At 38.3% G+C, this 21,816-nt stretch overlaps 1 protein-coding gene across 5 annotated transcripts in view; it reads left to right on the top strand.

The window, feature by feature from the left end:
- waw (Translation factor waclaw) overlaps positions 1 to 21,816 on the top strand; it is a 336,239-nt gene that overhangs the window by 237,260 nt on the left and 77,163 nt on the right. For all 5 annotated transcript variants that reach the window (XM_068370492.1, XM_068370493.1, XM_068370494.1 and 2 more), the window contains one exon: positions 6,163 to 6,272. In XM_068370492.1, the coding sequence (XP_068226593.1) occupies positions 6,163 to 6,272 (110 nt within the window). The remainder of the gene's footprint in view (positions 1 to 6,162; positions 6,273 to 21,816) is intronic.

The raw sequence follows: 21,816 nt of genomic DNA, 5'->3' as shown, positions 1-21,816 counted from the left end.
CTCATACGCAGACTGGTATACCTAGGCATGATAATATTCACCAATTTCCACAAAGCCTTCCCATCAGACGACAGGATAATGAGGCTGAAAAAGGTCGCAAGATCCTTTCTCAGACAGGAAAAACATCCAGCCCAGACGTCTTCTCTGACATCTTTCATCTCTGGCTGTCTAGTTCCCAACGGTCGCCTCAGGATTCGATCACTCCAGTGGCGACTCAAGTCCCGGTGGAATCAGGCCATCGACTCCATGCGTTCTTGATCCCCATGGGATCAGCGGAACTGACTGACATCGAATGGTAGGTGACTGATAAGTCCCAATTATACAGTCCATAAGAGTCCATCCTCAACTCTTAAGAAGCTAGTTTAATCACACTTCCAGCGGCCACCATAAAGTGTTTGATCTTTCCAACTGACGCAAGTAATGTTTGAAGAACACTCATGAAGATATCCATTCTGTGTAATCCTGTAAACCTTCAAAGGACATAGATTGGAAAAAGTTTAAGGAAGAGACAACTTTCCTAGGGTCATGACACGGTGGCATACTATCAGGGTCAGCCCTTCTGATGGAATAGGGGAGTTTGGACCTTAGTTGTTTCAGGGAAAGGTTAGGTCCTGTCATCTCCCATTTAAAAAGTTGACCGCCTTTAAAGGCCCGACTTTAGGAATTTCATGTCTTCTTGAGTTGGCAGAAGGCATTCCGAGTTTGTTGCAGCCCAGACTAGCCTGTCGTCCAGGTATACCATCACTTGAAGGCCTTTGTTCCGTAATTGTTGGACAAGGGCCTCGACTAGCTTCGTGAAAATTCTTGGAGCTATATTGAGCCCGAAGGGCATAGCTCTGAATATGTAGGCCTTTCTTGCCAGTCTGAAACCAATTTAGGGGAGAAGCGCCAACCTATGGGAAGATGCCAATAGGTGTATGTTAGATCTATGGAGACTGAGTAGGCACCCTGGGGTACTAGGGTCCATATTCACGAGATAGTTAGCATCTGGAACTTGTTCAGATTGAATTTGTTTAGTGGGGACAAGTCCAGAATAGTTCGAAGAGTGTTCAAATCTTTCTTGGAAGCACAGAATAGTTGCCCTTGAAAGTTCATGGGTGTTATAACCCTTAGGGTCATTATAAGAGTTATTATTATAATTGTTGTCAGTAATAAATGTAACTCAGTGCTAAAGGTCAGCGGAAACAAACACTCAAGAAAACTTAACAATATTTAATACTTAACAATAACAAAATTTAGATCAACCTTGTTAAAACTACAAATAACATTATTTAATAACAAGGAAGGACAAATAACGGTCCTTTGAATCACACTGGATTGCCTAAAACTAAGAAGCTAAGTCCTAACAAAGACAAGAGAAATATCAATTATAAACTTGGATCCAACAATTTGGCTGGCCAGAACAAAAAATTACCCTAATACTAATTACAAGAGAGAAGGAAGACGGAGTAAATAAAACAAGAAAAACCATCATAAATCCTACCTATCAACACAAAACTAATGTACACAAAACCTTGTCTATAATAGACATACTGGAAGATATTATGTAGTCACGTCTTAAATATGACAATATATAAAAGATCAAATGATGCAAAGGATGTAAATAGTTCTCCTCACTTCAGTGGATGAATCAGAGGAGACACCAAACTAGGGCCGTCATTCACTTGTCATAACAGCTATCAGGGCAGGTCCTGAACGCCAGGGCATAACCATAAAGGGCAAGCAATCCCAAACGAAAATCAGACACTCTATGTCTTACCTGGCGTCAGCCTCCCTACTGGCCACCTCACGAGCTTGCAAGCTCCCAAAACCACAGCAGCTGATTGGAGACGTAAGTGCACCAATTCCCTGGGAAGTCCTCCTCGTCAGGGAAAGGCAGAACTGGCTCGAGTCGCAGGTGACAAGAGCACCTGCAGACAACAGATCAATGTAAGGATCAAAAGCGTAATCCAAAGAATTGTCCAAATAAGTTGCCAAACAATCGTCATCCAGAGTCCAAATCACTATGCTGCTCAAGGTATATTATCAGGGGAGTGCTCAAGCCCGAACTGAATTCTGTCCGAGCACCAACGTCCAGACATCAAGTCGCGTTCATAAACACTCGTATGTAAAAAAAAACAATCGTTAAAACGATAGTTCGATAATATAAACAACCGGGGAGGAGGCGCCTAACCACACAGAATTGTTAAATTAAGCACTTTACACTTAAACACTTAAATTTCAAAGATAACATAAACAAATTCTCATACAAAACAAAGGCTATTCTGCCACAAAAGGATTCTTAAAAACTAGTAATTAAACCTAGAAAAACAAGGCTGATCTAGACTTTCTAATAATGGGTATTGTGCAACGGATAGCTCCTTTCTGGAGAAGATTCTGAATGTAGTCCTCCAGAAATGGGGGTTGAGGGTTGGAAAAACCTCTTAAACCGGGTTGGTTTCTGTCCCCATTTCGAGCCTAGTTCCTTGGAGACTATGCTATGAGCCCAGGGATTGAACTCTCATCAATCCCTGAAAAGCTAAAGTCGTCCCCCTACCGGTAGCTCCTCATTGTTGTGAAGGACCTGTTTCTTTAAATGCCTTGCCTTTGCTTCCTCGGCCTCTAGACTGACCTCCCCTTCCAGACCTTCCTCTGCCACTAGTGCTCTTCTTTTGAGCTCTGGCAGGATGAAACATTGTGGTGGCTCTCTCAAATACGGGGTTGAAGCCCAGCCTAGCCTGTCGTCCAGGTATACCATCACTTGGAGGCCTTTGTTCCATAGTTGTTGGACGATGGTCTCGACTAGCTTCGTGAAAATTCTTGGAGCTATACTGAGCCCAAAGGACATAGCTCTGAATACGTAGGCCTTTCTTGCCAGTCGGAAACTATACTGCTGGGGAACCGTGTACACAGTCCGGGGGATGGCAGCTACTGAGGCTGTCGTGACAGGCAAGGATGTCCGTCCTTTAAAGGCTCTTCTAGGTTTCTTGTCTTTGGGTTGAGGTCCTTCTCCAGAGGATAAATTTCCTTTTAAAGGATATGCCCCACTTTTGCGTAAGGCTCTTATTTTCTTAAGCCACTCTGTCCTTGACTTCCTTAACCAATTTCTTTGGAAGAGATCTTTCCCCCCAGACGTTAGAGTCAATCAGCTTCTTAAGCTCATGCCTGATAGTCGTTGCGACTAGGACGTGTTCTCTACATGCTTTTCATGCTTTTCTGGCTAAGAAGAAAGCATGGAGATCTCTGTGGAAGGTAGCTTGGTGAGTTTTTGCCAAGACTGGGAAAAGATCGGATTTAGAGTAGTTCCCAATTAGTATCTCCAAATAGGACTGGAAGGATAAAGATGCAGATAGCCTCTCTTTAGCTTGTCCCATACAGACAAATTATATCTACAATGTTAATTCAGGAAACAGGATAAGTCGGAGGCTAATCTGATCCTTCAACGTATTGTATTTTGACAAATAGATTATTACAACTTACCTATGAGCACTGGATATAATTTTCCACAGTCAATTTATCAATGATAGCTTCGACAAAGTCTTTCTCTTATGTTCTTAACTGACTACTGAATAGTGCCCTCACAGTTTTTAATACATATTTGTGTCGGGGCTGAGACCACAGCCCATGGAGACCAAGTCTAAATTAATTTACTTTACTTTACAATAAAAACTACAAGTATCAAAGGCTTATCTTTCGAAACTCCGGGCACAATCGGGAAGGACGTCAGCCCTTAATAGTAGCTCTCTTCAAAACTACCCAGGGCATAGTAGACTATCGAGGCGGGATCCACGGGCGTCATGGGAGTAGAGCTGTCTCCTGGCTGCGGTCTCCGCCCCTTTCGTGCCTGCAATGACAAAGTAGGCGACAGAAAAACGAACTAGTCATCAAATATGAGAAGGCAACATACTCTCGACGCCAGTGCGTGCTAACTCCAGGTCTATGACTCGAACGATGGCGGCAGAAGAGGTCATTGAGATGACCCCAACGACTCCCAAACTACGTTATTTGTGATAAGCTTTTAGTTCTTCCTTCAACAGGGATTTGGGAATTCTAGGCAGCCTTCCATTAAATTGCTTGCCTCTGATGTCCATATCGAGTTTTCCATTCGTAATATTGTTATTATTATTATTATCATCACTCAGTACAGTGCAGACCTCCGCCACCGTTACACGACTCGTCATGAAATTACGGGTAATAATGATAATAATAATGATAATCTCTGTCGATGCAGTGAAGGGCTATCGTTCAGCCTTGAGCCTTGCTTTTAGATTGAAAAGAGTTAATATTTTCACATCGTTGGCGTTCTCTTTCCTCATACGGAGTTTCAAGTTTACCTGCCCTGAGTCAGAAGTTAGACCACCTCCATGGAATGTTCATGTTCTACAGTTTCTAAAAGAAGCTCTTTATGAAACTGTTTCGCCAGGTTTTGTCCCTAAGTTTATTGTCAAGACTCAAAATTTGGCAATAACGGATCCAAGATTCGGACCCTTTGGGATTGAGAGTCATCGTGACGTAACCCATGACCCAGGTCAATAACTACTATGCCTAGGAAGGGCTCTGAGGTATTACCTCAAGCGATCTTCAGGAGTTCGTTCCCGAGTGAGCAGATTGTTTGTCAGCACGGGAAAGGTTAAAAGGAAAAGCGCAAAGAATATGATCTCGGCATGGATTCGCAAGGTCACAGACCTTGCCTTGAATCTTGATCTCCTTCGCAGAGGCGCAGAAAACTACAGCTCTAGATGCTAGGGGCATTAGCATGTCCCTAACATTCAAGAAAAACTATTGTGTCGCATAGGTCCTTCAAGCGGGAGTGTGGAAGCGTCAGACAACCATCACCACTCATTACCTGCAAAGACGTAACCACACAGAAACATGGAAACATTCTCCTTTGGGCCTTTGGTGGCTGCACAACAAATAGTTTAAACAACTCAAGCTCCTCGATGGACAAGTAGCAGGTGGTGGAGGGCAGAGGTACCCTGTATTAAGTCTGGGATGAATAAGAATGACTGCCTCCTTTCTTTCCTCTTCCCCTCTTTTGGGGAACAGCACCTACTGTACTCTGTAAGCTGGCCTTCCCTTGTGTAACCTGGTATAGAAATTTATACTTGTTACACCCCCATGTCCCCTTTACGAGGTGGGAATTGGGTAACGTCTATGGTTGGTTCAAAGAATCTTACGACTTTTCAGAATTCTTACCTTGACGAGTCACATTGCTAGTATTACATAATCACAGTGTGTGCTCAGGCTGCTAAAGCATGCTATTGCACGAGGGTTTTAGCGAGGTGTCAGAGATATTCCTCTTTATGCATGCGTAGCACAGAGGAAAACCATGAGTCAAAATCCAGCCAGTTGGTTAGGACTTCCGCCCACTTTAGGGCAAGTCTTCCCAATAATGAGTGAAAGGGCTTGTATTAGTGACATAATAAATGGCAAATTTAAAGTAATTTGTATTTTTCCTAACAATACAAACCATGTGCTCTTTATACAAATTTGTCCCACCAACACTCATCCCCTCCAAGTCCTGGCTGCAATCAAAAGTGATGAGACAACACAGGTGTGTGTGTGTGTTTGGGGGGGGGGGGGGGGGTTAGCCGGTACTACTCCTACCACCTCCCCAACAACTAGCGGTGGAGTAGTTATACCTCACTAAAAGTCTTATGGCTAGTCTTCCAGTTTTGCTGAAAGTATATTCCCTAATAAAGAGCTCAAGGTTCGTACCATTAGGAAAAATACATATTACTTTAAATTTGTCTTTTCCATTTTAAACAAGTGAGATTTCCAAAAAAGATTTATTTCAATACAATTTCAACAGTTTACATAGTGAAGAGTATGCATTATCTGACCAAACACTTGTTTTTAGTAAGTCTGAACAACACTTAATGACTACTATTATTACCATCAGGAGTGTTTCCCATAAGTAAACCAAAACAATTTTTCTTTTTTTGTGTCTGGTGAGCTTTTATACTGTTGAATTTGGCATATATAAACTATAGGGTTTGTATTGAAAAAAGTCATATTTCTTGCAATTTCATAAAAAGAGGGTTCTCGTGGAAAAACACTCTTGTATGGACCTCTTCAAGTGGAAGTAATGTACAGATTTTAATTCGGTTGTGTAAAAATACCATCCATTGTTTTCATTTGACAAGGAAATGGTTCTGGCATAATTATTTGATTTTTTGGTAGGTCTTTGCTGGAGTATATCCATTGGACCAGAGTGAGAATCATGTACTCCGAGGTGCTTTAGAACGTCTAACTCTTAATGATGGCAGTGTTTCAATGAACATTGAAACAAGGTAAGTGGAATACTGGCTTTAGAATACAATAGTGTATAGTATTATTAAGAGTATTATTGTGCAGTTTAAATTTATGTATTCATCTAATAAAAATACTTGGACGATGCAACTTTTTACTGTAAGACTATTTAATTTTCATAGTTGATTTCAATCTATTAAAAATAGGCTTAGATAAAGCCATTTTTACTGTCTTGGTACCATCGTGGTTAAGATATGGAAAGTTGATAGAATGGCAAATTTTGTTTATTTTGGTGATTTCAGTCCTCGTGTAACAAAGGGATTAGTTGAATTCAGTATCTCCTACCCATAGCCCTGTCTTGAGATTTTTTGTTACTCTGCTTCTGAATCAGGCTGTGGATAAATCACATACCAATCCACACACAAATTTGGCAATTACTAGTACTGCACATAGTACCCATTGATTCTCCTATTGATAAAAAACAATATTTCTCCGCTTAGGAAGTCTGATCATGGTTTAATTACTTAATTAGTTTCAGTTATATAAACAAGATACGGCTGTTGTTATTTTAATGGAAAATATTCTATACTGTACATACTTGATTGGTTTATTCCTTCTCTTGTGTTCCAATGGCATAAAAAGGATAAAACCTGGCTCAGTGATGATTGTACATATGCTTCTTTGGATAACATGGAGCCTTGTAATGTTTAGAAAAAGGATATATCAGATTTTACTAAGAATAACTATACTCAAAGCTGTCACTTAGGAGTGTTACACTTCAGGAGAAAATTAATAAAATTTGACTTTAAACATTTTTTTATACAACTCAGGTTCATAAATGGTAGAAAATTACACTCAAGTTTAAAATTAACCATTCCTCCTTCCTTAAGTCATATGGTACTGTCACAGTCTATATAAAAAATCCATTAACAAGTTAACCAAACTTTTTTACAAATGTGTTCGCAGTAAGCAGAGCAATGGAAAACTCACTATACTACCTAATTCCCATTTTACTGAAGCTAAATTGGCTAGTTAATTATTTTGTTACTGCAATATCAAATTTTTTTCTTACACAAATACAAACCCTTGTTCTATGTATAGGATTATGATTTCAGCAAAGCTAGAAACAGCTGTTAAAACTTTTAAAGAGGTGTCAACAATAAAGTCGTTATTGCCAATTGCCAGCGAGAAAGCACCCCCCATTCCACTTGCTCACTGACAAACCACTTTAATTTCAGCCATCAGGGTAGGCAGACACGTGTCTTCTTTGGCTGATAACTTTGGAAAGGTTTCATGTTTTCCTGCTGTTAGACATTACTCATGGTCTTTGTTCCCGGTATGACAGGCATCTTATGGATATTGTCCTTAAGTTGGTGACTTGATTAAAGCAATCATGTCTCCATTATTATTATTATTACTTGCTAAGCAACAACCGTAGTTGGAAAAGCAGGATGCTATAGACCCGAGGGCTCCAACAGGGAAAATAGAACAGTGAGGAAAGGAAATAAGGAAACTACAAGTGAGTAATCAACAATTAAAATAAAATATATTAAGAACCGTAATAACATTAAAATAAATCTTTCAAAAACTATAAAAACTTTAAAAAAAGCAAGTGGAAGAGAAATAAGATATAATAGTGCTCGAGTGTACCCTCAAGCAAGAGTATTCTACCCAAAGACAGTGGAAGACACCATATTACACAGGCTATGACACTGTCCAAGACCCGAGAACAATGATTTGATTTTGGAGTGTCTTCTCCTAGAAGAGCTGCTTACCATAGCTAGAGTCTCTTCTACCCTTACCAAAAGGAAAGTAGCCACTGAACAATTACAATGCAGTAGTTAACTCCTTGAGTGGAGAAGAAATGTTTGGTAATCTCAGTGTTGTCAGGTGTATGAGGAAAGAGGAGATTATATAAAGAATAGGCCAGACTATTCTGTGTACGTGTAGGCAGTGAGCCGTAACCAGAGAAAAGGATTCAGTGTAGTACTATCTGGCCATTCAAAGGACTTGATAACTCTCTAGAAGTAGTATCTTAATGGGTGGCTGGTGCCCTGCCCAACCTACTACCTCTTTAGATTGGCCAAAGGTGATTCTGCCTTGGGGGTTACACTCCCATCAAGTCGAAGGAACAGGCCTCATCCCGAAATAAATCTGTTTTCGTCTGTGTTTACAGTACACACGTGAGCAACAGAACTCCTAGCGAGTGGTTTTGATCTAACATTTTCAACTTCCCTTATTGGAAGCTGACATGGTCTGCGATCAAGTCACATTGAGCAACTTGAGAGATGTGTTTAAGCAAGCTGTCTCTCAGCTTACTCAGCAAAACACAAGGTGAATGCTGGTTTTTCACTAAAGAGATTTTCTTAATCAAGTTGTCTCTCAGCACGCTCAGTGTGCACTTGAGTTCTTACCGGAGAGATATGCTTAAAGCAGGTTGTCTGCCAGCATGCTTAGTGTTTGCTCAAGGTGAATGCAGAGCTCGATCTGAATGCATGCTATAATCAATGCACAAAGCTCTTAGTGAGTACTCAAGGTGAATGCGTGGCTCTCGCCTGTGTGCTTTTTTGTACTTGAATGCTCTTTGTTTGAATGACTGACTTTGCTCACCCTCTGCTACGTGCTCAGCCTGCTAATGGGCTCTAGAATAAGTTATTTATTTTACATCACTCTTAAATCCAAGAGCATAAGCGTTTGTTCTCTTTAATGAGAGAGAGAGAAAATAGTGCCTACGACTACATACACTATCCAGCACCTCTTACTTTTCAAAATCAAAGCTTGCAGCAGGGAGTGACTTCAATAAACAATAAGTCACAGGAATAAATAAATTCCTTCTAGATTCTAGGTCTCTCTTCATGGGGAAAAATTGGGTTATTGAAAGACATGACATTCTCTCTCTCTCTCTCTCTCTCTCTCTCTCTCTCTCTCTCTCTCTCTCTCTCTCTCTCTCTCTCTCTCTCTCTCTCTCTCTCTCTCTCTCTCACAATGTGAAAATCCTTGTTAAATATACAGTACATAAATTAATACCCACTCTTTACATTAAATTTTAATCATAACCCTTTAAATCATTTCCCTTCTTTTCATCATTTTATCTAGTTATTTTCAGCTTATTATTTCCATTTAATAACATTTGAATCCCTCCTGCATAATGAATTAATACAGTATAAGCATTTTGGTTTAAATACATAAGTAGAATGAAAAAAAAGACTATGGTATTCAAGTGTGTTTAAATTATACGTAAAGTAAAATTCCCCATGTAATTGTTTCTTATAGAAATAATTTTTTCCCTCTATTTCCTATTTCTTAAAAGAAAGAATTGATTTTTAAAGAAGTCTCTTTAAACATAACATGAAATATGTCCTATCATAATTTTCAGTCTTCTGCAATTTGTTTATTTATTGCTGGGAAGAAAAAAGGGTTGGCAGCTGTGATTGATTTGCAAACTAACGGAAAGTAAGGGAGAGATTAATATCCTGTTTAATATAGTGCATCAAAGTAACTTATCAAAACTTGAGAAAATTACAATAGAGTAAATTAAATATTATCATGTGAGGGTAAATTTAAAAAGATTTATTTTAAAAAAATGTGTAAATTTTTCTCTCTCTCTCGTAACTGTTAATCCTATATAAATTCTAAATTCCTTATTTTTCTTCCTTGATATAACACATCTTCTATTAGAAATTATTCAAGCATATGATACTTAAATGAAAATACTGTAATCGAATTCCAAAATCTTTACATTTTTTCATAACAAAAGAGACTGTATAATTGTAATACATATTTATATTTCTCATTAACATTACATATATATCAAATATTACATAAACATAATGTATGTATGAACTTCTTTTTATAGTTTATTTGTATTTGCTATAAAGTTGGGTTTTTCTGCTTTGTATGGTCAGTTTTAAAATATCAGCCAGTGAGAATACTTATCGCAGTATCATGAATGAGTGATATTTTCATTTAATAGTAGTATGGTTCTATGTAGAGCAAATGACCAAAACCACAAAGATTGAACCTGAGAATAGAGAATGTCGATGGGCATCTGTATAAATCATAGTGGTCACTTGCTGGTGCCCCCTAGCCTTTGGCATGCCTCCCTTTGCCGATAGACTTGGGAGCCCCGACCCCGTTGCTTAACGCCCCTCCCCCTCTTCCTCTTTTTCTACCGACCCAGCTTCTGATGGATATTAGAGATATATGCAAGTATAGTAATCATGCTCTTTGTTAGCGCATTCCAAGGATGGATGCTGACCTGAACCAGAGAATGTTGGATTACATATATGGCAGAGCAGACAGGGACAAAAGCACTACCAAAACTTGCCAAGAAGAACCAGTTAACAGCTATACCAATGTGAGAACATCACTTTTCTTCTGGGTAGCAAAATTAAGCAATGTTGGGAGTACTTGGAGGGGTGACTTTCTGGAAATGCCATGGGCTATTGATAAATATATAAGAAAATTGTAACTGCAGATTGAATCTTAGCATGCAAACTACCAAAATGTTTCACAATTATCACCTCTTCCACTAGAGGAGGGATACATCCTTCGATGTGATCTGTGGGAGGATTCCTACAACCTGGTTAGAGGAGGGGATGGTGTCATGCATCAGAGCTTGGTAGTGCATTATAATCCAGTCCGGATTCCTCCTCCTATGCACCAACACCTTCTCCACTAGCTTATGTCAAAGGTCTTAGCCTCCAGGTAGAGGGTGAGGTCATGGAGCAGATGGGCACTCTCTTGGAGCTCACTCATGTACCTCAGCATGTGCACAAACATGCTCGCCTGCTTTCACTGGCATGTCCAATGTCTTTTTTTTTTTTTTTTTTTTTTTTTTTTTTTTTTTTTTTTTTTTTTTTTTTTTTTTTTTTTTTTTTTTTTTTTGTAAAACATTTAGTAATATTAGTTAATAAGGCTACTGTCCTTTACTTAGGGATCGGTAAAGTACATAGCCCTGAGGGCAGCGGTTCCAACCATGGTAAAGAAGAGCGATCTACAGGGGGTGTATGATGGGTCCCCAGACTTCTTCAGTAGACCCTATTTGGTCGAGAAGGCGTCCAGAGGCTGGAGACCTGTCATAGAACTCTTGGTCTTGAACCTGTTTGTATGTCATACCTACTTCAAGATGGAAACAGCCATGGCTAGACAAGCAATCAGACTGCTAGACTTCATGGTACAGTATATGGACCATCAATATACTGTACCTGCGAGAGACTTGCACCGTTTCAAGCACACACAGTCACCTGTGCATGTGCCCCAATTGACTGTTGGGAGGATTAGAGCTACTCTTTGGGGACACAAACTTACTGCCCCCCTTTTTGCTGTTCATGGACACATCAAAGAATAGGTAGAGAGCACACCTGCTCCGACAAGTAGTATCAGGATGTTGGCCCAATTTAGATTGATAGTGCCATATCAACTTTCTATAGCTAAAAGTAACCATTATAGACCAACATTTTCAACTGCTCATATCAGGCCATTCAGTAATGTTGATGAGGAACAACAAAAACAAGGAGGTACTGTACACTTTCATGTCATCTCAGCCATGCAAATATTGCATTGGACAGAGAACAATGCGATAGCCTAGTCAGTCTGCTCCATTCCAAGCAAGAAGAACATCCTGGCGAACAAACTGAGCAGTAGGACTTGGATAGTTGATTCCAAGGGGTTTTTAAATCCTCAGATAGCAAACACGATGACTTTACGAGGTTTGGTGGTGATATGCTTTTTTATGATGTCCTTCAACTGGAAAATTCCGATATACTACTTGGGTTCCAGATACGGAAGTGGCATTCCAGGATGCTTTTAACCATCCTTCGGACAATCTGGATTTCATCACCTTTTCTCAAGAGGGTCAGATTAACTCAACCAAAATATGACTCTTATAGGTAGTAGGTTGGCCAGGGCACCACCCACCCGTTGAGATACTACCGCTAAAGAGTTATGGGGTCCTTTGACTGGCCAGACAGCACTACATTGGATCCTTCTCTCAAGGGGTTAACCACTGCACTGTAATTGTTCAGTGGCCACTTTCCTCTAGGTAAGTGTAGAAGAGACTCTTTAGCTATGGTAAGCAGCTCTTGTAGGAGGACACTCCAAAATAAAACCATTGTTCTGTAGTCTTGGGTAGTGTTATAGCCTCTGTACCATGGCCTTCCACTGTCTTGGGTTAGAGTTCTCTTGCTTGAAGGTACACTCGGGCACTCTATTCTATCTTATTCCTCTTCCTCTTGTTTTGTTAAAGTTTTTGTAGTTTATATATTATGAAAGATGTATTCTAATGTTACTATTCTTAAAATATTTTAATTGGTAATTACTTCTCTTGGAGTTTATTTATTTCCTTATTTCCTTTCCTCACTGGGCTATTTTCCCTGTTGGAGCTCTTAGGCATATGGCATCTTGCTTTTCCAACTAGGGTTGTAGCTTGGCAAGTAATAATGATAATAATAACAATAATAATAATTGCTCCACTGTAGCTGCTTGTAGAGTGTTACCCAGACCTTCCACTGCTGCTGACAGAGATTCCGATGGAGCTGCCTCCACTCCCGGAACTGTTATGACAGCCACATGGCCAGGTCTTCCACAATTCAGTGTAGTCCCAACGTCTTCACTCGAGGAGGGTATCCTGCATCTCCTCTCGGAGAGGAACTTTTCAGAAGGTTGCAAAGCAGATGTCTGGATACCTCAGAAGGTCATCTTCAATCATTCAAGCGTAGTAGGCCATCTGCAGTGGCTGGTGTCATGGAAGGGATGTCTATATCTCTCTTTGTTTAAATACAACTTTTGCAAGCTGATATACTAAAGTAATGCAGTTTTTGAGGACAGTAATCTATGGGATATATTTTCATTATTTTTTAATTTATCATATATTGTTTGATTAATTTCATAAATTTAGGATTTTAGGAATAAAAAAACTACTACTATTATTATAATGATTTTTATTATTGTTATTATTATTACTAGCTAAGCTCCAACTCTAGTTGGAAAAGCAGGATGCTATAAGCCAGAAAGGTATCCAACCAGAAAAACAACCAAGTGAGGAAAGGAAATAAGTAAACAAAAACCACATAAAAAACAACGAAAAATGATTATAAAATATCTCAAGATTGGCAACAATGTTAACATAGATCTGTCATATATAAACTATGAAGAGAGACTTATGTCAGTTTATTCAATGTTAAATCATTTGCTACAAGTTAGAATTTCTGAAGTTCCACCAATTTAACTGCCACAATCTAGTTACAGCTGGAATAATATTCAAGAATACTGTTAAGTATTGAGCCTTATGATGGAAAAGCCAAGACTGTCAGAATTAACTCCATACCTAGTACAACGTACTGGATGGTACAGTGTGGGAAGATCTGAATGCAAAGAATGATCAGAATTATGAAAATTCCTATTCAACATACATAAAGAACTAACTGGTTGACAGTAACAGATTAATATCATCATCAGGAATAAGAAATTTAATAGACTGCAAGTTTTTGTCCAACAAATGAAGATGATATTCAGCAGCTGAAGACCAAACAGGAGAACCATACTTGAAACAAGGCATAATGAAAGTATTAAAACATTTCATCAGAATCGATTGATCACTGAAAATCTAAAAAGAATTTCTCAACAAGCCAATATTTTGTGCAATTGAAGAAGAAACAGATTCAATGTATTTGTCAATTGTAAATTTTCAATTGTGAATCATACTTGACATTTTAAGAGTTGTATACTGGAAAGTTTAAGAAACATTATCAATACCTAGATTTGGAATGTTGAAGAGCCTCTGCTGTCCTCGTCTTACTTGCAATCATACTTTGAGTTTTAATAGGGTTAACTTCATACCCCATACTTTGCAATAAGGTCCAATTTTAGCCATATCTCCTATTAAGAGATTCAACAATCCCAGAGCCACAATCAGGAGATGGAATTGAAGCCAAGAGTGTAACATCATCTGCATATGCAACAAGCTTGTTTTACATGATGAAACATATGTGTATATACAGTATTATTGTTATTATTACTTGCAAAGCTACAACCTTAGTTGGAAAAGTAGGAAACTATAAGCCCAAGGGCTCCAGTAGGGAATGTAGCCCATTGAGGAAAGGAAATAAGGAAATAGATAAATTATAAGAGAAGTAATTAACAAATAAAATAAAATATTCTTAAAAACAGTAACAACATTGAAATAAATCTTTCATAAACTTCAAAATTAAAAACTAAAAAATAAGAAAAAGAGAAATAAGATGACATAGTGTGTCCAAGTGTACCCTCAAGCAAGAGAACTCTAATCCAAGACAGTGAAAGACTACGGTACAGAAGCTATGGCACTACCCATGACTAGAGAACAATGCTTTGATTTTGAAGTGTCCTCTGAGAAGAGCTGCTTACCATAATTAAAGAGTCTCTTCTACCCTTACCAAGGGGAAAGTAGCCACTGAACAAGTACAGTGCAGTAATTAACCTCCTGAGCAAAGAAGAATTGTTTGGTAATCTCAGTGTTATCAGGTGTATGAGGACAGAGGAGAATACGTAAAGAATACGCCAGGCTATTAGGTGTAAGTACTGTATAGGCAAATGGAAAATAAGCCTTAACCAGAGAGCAGGATCCAATGTAGTACTGTCTGGCCAGTCAAAGGAACCAATAACTCTCTAGCAGTAGTATCACAACTGGTGGCTCGTTCCCTGTTCATCCTACTACCTGAAAGGAAAAGTAATGGGCCAAGAACACTAACTTGAGGAACATCATATATCACATTCATATACTCACTAAGGTGCCACTCATTAGCAACAACTCTTTGTGATATATTACTTAAAAATTCAATAATGCTGCTAAGAAGACCCACCCACTCCCAACTGTTTGGGTTTTAAAACAAGGGCTTCATGAGTAACGAGGTCAAAGGCAGCACTAAAAATAAGGCCAATCATATGAACTTCTTGACCACAATTAAGGGATTTTTGTAATGCATTGGAGATTATAAGAAGAACATTACATGCTCTAAAGCCTTTATGAATGCCAAATTTCAAACTAGGAATCAGATGATTGCCTCAAGCAAAACTATTTAGATGTTTTGCCACAAGATGTTCAAACACTTTAGATAATATAGGAGTTTTGGAAATTGGGCATTAATCATCTGGACTTGAGCTACCACATACTTTTATATAATGGAGTACCATTACCAATTCTCCAGCAAATGAAAAAAAGAATCTCTTCTTTCTAGCTAGCAGAAAATAACAGCCAAGTTAAAAGCTAGGAAATCAGCAGCCTTTATATATTATAAATGAAAAATGTCATTTGGTTATGCACCTCCATAAACATCAAGGTCCGTCAAGAGTGTTTTAATTTCACAGTACCCAAAAGCTAAATCGAGGTTCAAGAAAACAGGAATGAGGAAGATTCAGTTTCTTATTAATATTCTTCTTCTTTCCCATCGCTATCCCTACATCAAGAGGTCGGATACTTGATGCACCCTCTTGCCGTCTATCAAAGACACATCCTTCACTTTATCTCATCATCTAATCAGCTGTCTCCCTCTCGATTTTCTCCCACTAACAGGTTCCTCCCAAGCCCTCCTTACTCCCTCCCAACCATCCATCCTGAACACACTTTCAAACATCTCAGTCGTGACACCTATGACTTCTGTAATTTTTACTATACCCAACATTTTTCTTATTTCATTCTTTTACAATATGCTACCTCTTTTAGTCTTAGAGCCAATGTTTCTGATCCATAAAGTAACACTGTTCTTATTACTGTGCTATAGATCTTGAATTTTAGCTTGATTGACATTTTCTTATCACATACCATACTGCTCCTGCTACCTCCCTCCACTTTCCTTACACTACTTTTATCCTATTCTCAACTTCAGTGTCATACCCTCCCTCATGACTTAAAGTAGATCCCAAATATCTAAATTGTTCCACCTGTTTTATAACGGAGCCTCTACTTTCATGCATGTCTATCCTGTCCCCACCTTCCTTACCACTCACATTTAATCTTAAGCCACCTTTTTCCAAAGTCTCTTGCCACTATAACCCTTCTGTGTAAATACTCCTCATTTTCAGAGGTAATCACCAAGTCATCTGCATATAGTAACACTCTTCTTGCTAAATTGCAGAACATAACTGCCTACTTGAAAGCTAGCTAGGAAATCAGCAGTCTTTATATATAACAAAGGAAAAATTTTTGGTTATGCACCTCCATAAACATCAAGGTAAACCAAGAGTGTTTTAATTTCCCCGGGACCAAAAAGCTAAACTCAGGCTCAGGAAAACGTGAATGAGGAAGATTCAGTTTCTCATTACTCTTCTTCTTTCTCATCGTAATTCCTACATCAAGAGGTGGGTTGCCTGATGCACTCTCTCCAATGCCTCTTAATAAAGGCCTCCTCTTCCACAAACCTTCTTTCCATGTCATCTTTCACCTTATCTCATCATCTAATTATCTGTCTCTTTCTCAATCTTCTCCCATTAACAGGTTTTCCCCAAGCCCTCCTCACTCCCTCCCCTCCATCCATTCACCTTAACACTCTCTCACACCATCTCAGTCGTGACACCTATGACCACTGTAATCTTTACTATGCCCATCATTTTTCTTATTTCATTCTTTTCCAATCTTTCAAGCAGGGATATTTCCATAATCCACCTCAATATTTTCATCTCTGTTCTCTCAAACTTTGCTTCCTCTTTAGTCTTAGCGCCAATGTCTCTGATCCATAAATTAACCCTGGTCTTATTACTGTGCTATAGATCTTGAAATTTAGCTTGATTTGCATCTTCTTATCACATACCACACCGGCTACCTCCCTCCACTTCCCTTAAGCAGCTTTTATCCTATTTTCAACTTCAGATTCACATCTCCCTCCTGACTAAGATTAGATCCCAAATATCTAAATTATTCCAACTATTTTATACCTGAGCTTCTATTTTCAGGCATGTCTATCCTGTCCCCACCTTCCTTACCTTTCACCATAGATTCTATCTTATCCACATTTACTCTCAAGCTACCACTTTCCAAAGTCTTTTGCCACTCTATAACCCGTCTTTATAAGTATTCCTCATTTTCAGCAGTAATCACCAAGTTATCTATATCTAGTAACCTCCACAACTCTTCATATCCGATCTCTTCACTTAACACATCCATGACTACCACATATAAAAATGTTCTTAGTAATCTGACTAACTTCAAAGGTTTCTGTTCTTTTGCATGTCATCATTACCATTCTAACCATTCTAATGTCACTTCTCTTGGCATTTTATCATAATCCTTCTCTATATCTACAAAAGCACAGCAGAACTTTTGGTTTTCCTCTAGCCTCTTTTCTGGTATCTGCCTTACTATAAAGATTGCATCCACAGTCCCTCTCCCTCTCTTGAATTCATACTGCTGTTTCTTATTCTTTACATTTTTTCTCAATCTCTCATCTAGTACTATTTTAAAAATTTTCAAACCATGCTCTGTAGTTTAATTACCCTGTAGTTGCAACAGTCCATGACTTCTCCTTTGTGCTTAAATATAGATACCATTAGACTCTCTTCCCAGTCTTTAGACATTATTTCCTCTTCCCATATTGCCAGTCTTTAGGTATTATTTCCTCGTCCCATAATGCTATTACTAAATGTGGCATCCATTCTTCCCCCTCTCCAGCTAGTATCTTGACCATTTCAATTTAAAACTTCATTTTAATCATTGCCCGCTTCTCTTCTGTATTCTGTATCTCCTTCACTGTCCCTCCACCCTTTGTCTTCTCCCAGCTCCTCTCTCATTTTCAGTACAGTATTCAATTGTTCAAAATATTCTCTCTCTTTCTCTCCTCTTAATGTAATCATCCCTACACTATATATTTCCATCTCTAACCTTGATAACTTCTAGTTGCCCCAAATCCTGCACAGCTTTGCCTTTTCCTCAAGTTTGAATTCTTATAGATATCCCTTTTCTCCTTCCCTCGTTCCTAGCCTTTCATTCAGTTACCCAACTGTTCTTTTAATACATATGCCTATTATACTTTCTTCCTAGAATATTTTTTCTCTCATTTGTCCCATTCCTCTGCACTCTGTGCATGCCTTTTCTGGTCCTTTATTGCCTTAGATTTTCTTTTAATGGGCTCTTGCACCTCTCTGTCTCACCAACACTTTCTCTTTTCGACACACCATATCCACTGGTACCTTCCACTAATTCCTCTGTTTCCTTCTCTAAGTTCAACCTAACCTTCCCAGCTCTCTCTCTCTCTCTCTCTCTCTCTCTCTCTCTCTCTCTCTCTCTCTCTCTCTCTCTCTCTCTCTCTCTCTCTCACCTGTTGAGATGCTACTGCTAGAGAGTTATTGGGTCTTATGACTGGCATTGGATCCCTCTCTGTGGTTGCTGCTCATTTTGTCTATGCCTACACATACAGCGAGTAGTGTAGCCTATTCTTTCCTAATTCTCTTCTATTCTTATACACATGTTAACACTTGAGATTACCAAACAATTCTTCTTTTCTCAAGTGGTTACCTACTGTACTGTAATTATTCAGTGGCTACTTTCCTCTTGGTTAGGGTAGAAGAGACTCCTTATCTATGGTAAGCAGCTCTTCTAGGAGGATACTCAAAAACCAAACCATTGTTCTCTAGTCTTGGGTTGTACCATATCATCTGTACTATGGCCTTCCACTGTCCTGGATTAGAGTTGTCTTCTTGAGGATACACTCGGGCACGCTATTTTATCTTGTTTCTCTTCGTCTAATATTTTAATATTTTATACAGTACATGAAAGATCTAATTTGATGGTATTACTATTCTTAACCCTTTTACCCCCAAACGACGTACTGGTACGTTTCACAAAAGCCATCCCTTTACCCCCATGGACGTACCGGTACGTCCTTGCAAAAAAATGCTATAAAAAATTTTTTTCATATTTTTGATAATTTTTTGAGAAAATTCAGACATTTTCCAAGAGAATGAGACCAACCTGACCTCTCTATGACAAAAATTAAGGCTGTTAGAGCAATTTAAAAAAAATATACTGCAAAATGTGCTGGGAAAAAAATAACCCCCTGGGGGTTAAGGGTTGGAAATTTCCAAATAGCCTGGGGGTAAAAGGGTTAAAATATTTTATTTTGATTGTTTATTACTTCTCTTGTAGTTTATTTATTTCTGTGTTTCCTTCCTCACTGGGTTACTTTTTCTTGGAGACCTAAGCCTTATGGTGTCATGCTTTTTCAACTAGGTTGTGGCTTTGCTTGTAATAATGATAATAATTATAATAATAATAATAATTAAGGTCCCAAACTTCAGTTCCAGATCTCTTCTTTCTCTTCTTGGGTTTTCCACCTCTCATTTTAAAATCCATCACTACCATGTTGTTTAACACATATTTCCCCCATAATCACTTTACAGTTCATCACATTGTTTTCATCGTCACTTTACAGTATACCATATTGTATCACATTACATGTACTCTGCTTTATGTCAAAGACATCAGCCAAAAGGGTTGCCTTTTTCTTTGGATAGTGACTGAAAGAGCCATTTACTTAAAGAAGGAACTGATAAGTCCTTACCAAGGAGTGCAGATTTAAGGGAAGCCCACCACTTATGTTCCTAGCTGAGTGTAGTTATTGCAAGTCAAATATGATCTATTACCCTACTAAAAATGATAGGTCTCCTGCTTCTCCAAATCAGTATGTCTACAATTATCATTGTACCAAGGTTTGACTTTCATTTGGTATTTTGGGTCATGAGAAGGGATATGCCTATCAATTATATTGACCAAATTCTCATTCAAAAGAACAACATGCTCAACATTTATATAATTGTGACCAATTCAAATGCAAAAAAAATCACTCAAAATACCATTCCACTCTGATTGAGATTTTATATATACCTTACATGAGTATGGCACATCAGGGTCAGGCTGTTTAGCCTTAATTGCTAACAAAATCAATGCACGATTAGACATCCTAATTGGAGAACCAACCTTCTTTGCTGCAAAAGTTCTGAATGTTGTAACTTGATTAGTTTTGGATATGAATGATACTGCTAGGGATCCGGACTTCTTTAGAGAAATTTGTTCCAATAGGACATTTAGAATGAGGGCCTTCTAATTTTATCTCCATCTACATTGGAACAGAATAGCCTAACTGGACACAATCTCAATTCCGGTGATGGAGAACCAACTTCAACTGCTGAATTGGTGGGATGATTGCAGGTGCTTAGCTCAGGGAGTTTCTTTGGATATGAAAAAACTATACCTTTTTCTATTAACAGATGTTTCACAGGAATGAGGGAGTAACTCTAAATAATTTACAACTGTCAGGGAAATGGACCTCAGATGATAATATTTAAAACTCTTCAGGAATGGGTCCACTGGTGGTAGGGAAGACTGTGGCAGTGTTTTTAGACAATATGACAACATTAGCCTACATCCTGAACTAAAGGGATACAAGGTTCCCCTCATGGTACCAAATAGCAGAAGTACTGATAACATTGACAAATTTAAGAGACATAAGCCTTCTTTCTCACTCTATTCTGGGAAAATTGAAAATCTTTAAAGATAAGTTGAGCAGAAAGAGTCAAGTTTATTCCAAACAAATAATTGCTACATCTATTTGTATATCTATAAATTTAGAAATTGTGGAGTTCCATGAGCATAGACTTGTTTGCAACTTGACTGAACAAAAAGATAGAGGTGATCTATTCACCTATTCCAGATCCTTTAGCATGGACATGCAGGTACAGGCCCGGTTACAGGACTGATCAAATGTGTATCTTTAAAAATTTACATAATTTTCCATGATTTGGCCGTTGTGAAACAAGTTCAGGATCTATGCAAAGAGCAGCATAGAAACAATAGCTCATTCTGGCTACAAAGGGAATGGTGCACTGATCTGTGGCCTCTGCTGTCACTGTGTATGGAAAGGTTGCCGTACAAAACCCAACTGCCCAGACAACCAATTTCAAAGGTGATTCATTCAAACCCATCCATGCTACATCTAACCATATGAAGACTATCCCTCATATTCTCAGTTACAAAGTGTTTTTTTGCAGCCTACTAGATTGTATTTATTAAGTCTAAAAGAGTCTACCATTAATATGTATCACAGACAATGAAATTTTTATTATGACTGGTACCAGTATAAGAATGTATTAATGACTAGAACTAGCTAGGTTAATATTTTGAAATTTTTACATTTCCCTTTTTATGAAAATATACTTTGTTTCAGCCATTTATGGATATAGATGAATTATTGATTCTATACTCAAGCATCTGAGATTAGATAAATCCATTTCTTGTAGTATAATGGAAATGGATGTATTTAGGGTATTTAGTATCGAAATACATTCAGTTGTCGGGTCTATTTTTTTAAAATTTTTATGTAGTCATGCAGTATTTAAGTCCCAACTTTTGAACCATTTGAAAATATTTTACTTTTAAATCTCACAGCTAAAACACTTTTCCTATTGGCATTGACTTCAGCTAGGTATATAATCTGCATACACTATTTTTCAAGATAAGCTTTGAGGAGCATAAGATGATTTTTGTCTCGTTCAGATAAAAAAAAATATTTAAGACTTAAGACCCTGTCACAATTTTTCACTGCCTCTTTTTGCAAGTGG

Source organism: Palaemon carinicauda, chromosome 3 (genome assembly GCF_036898095.1).
Source record: "Palaemon carinicauda isolate YSFRI2023 chromosome 3, ASM3689809v2, whole genome shotgun sequence".
NCBI classification, from domain to species: domain Eukaryota; kingdom Metazoa; phylum Arthropoda; class Malacostraca; order Decapoda; family Palaemonidae; genus Palaemon; species Palaemon carinicauda.
Note: the sequence above shows the minus strand (reverse complement) of the source record. Positions and strands in the feature narration are given on the sequence as shown.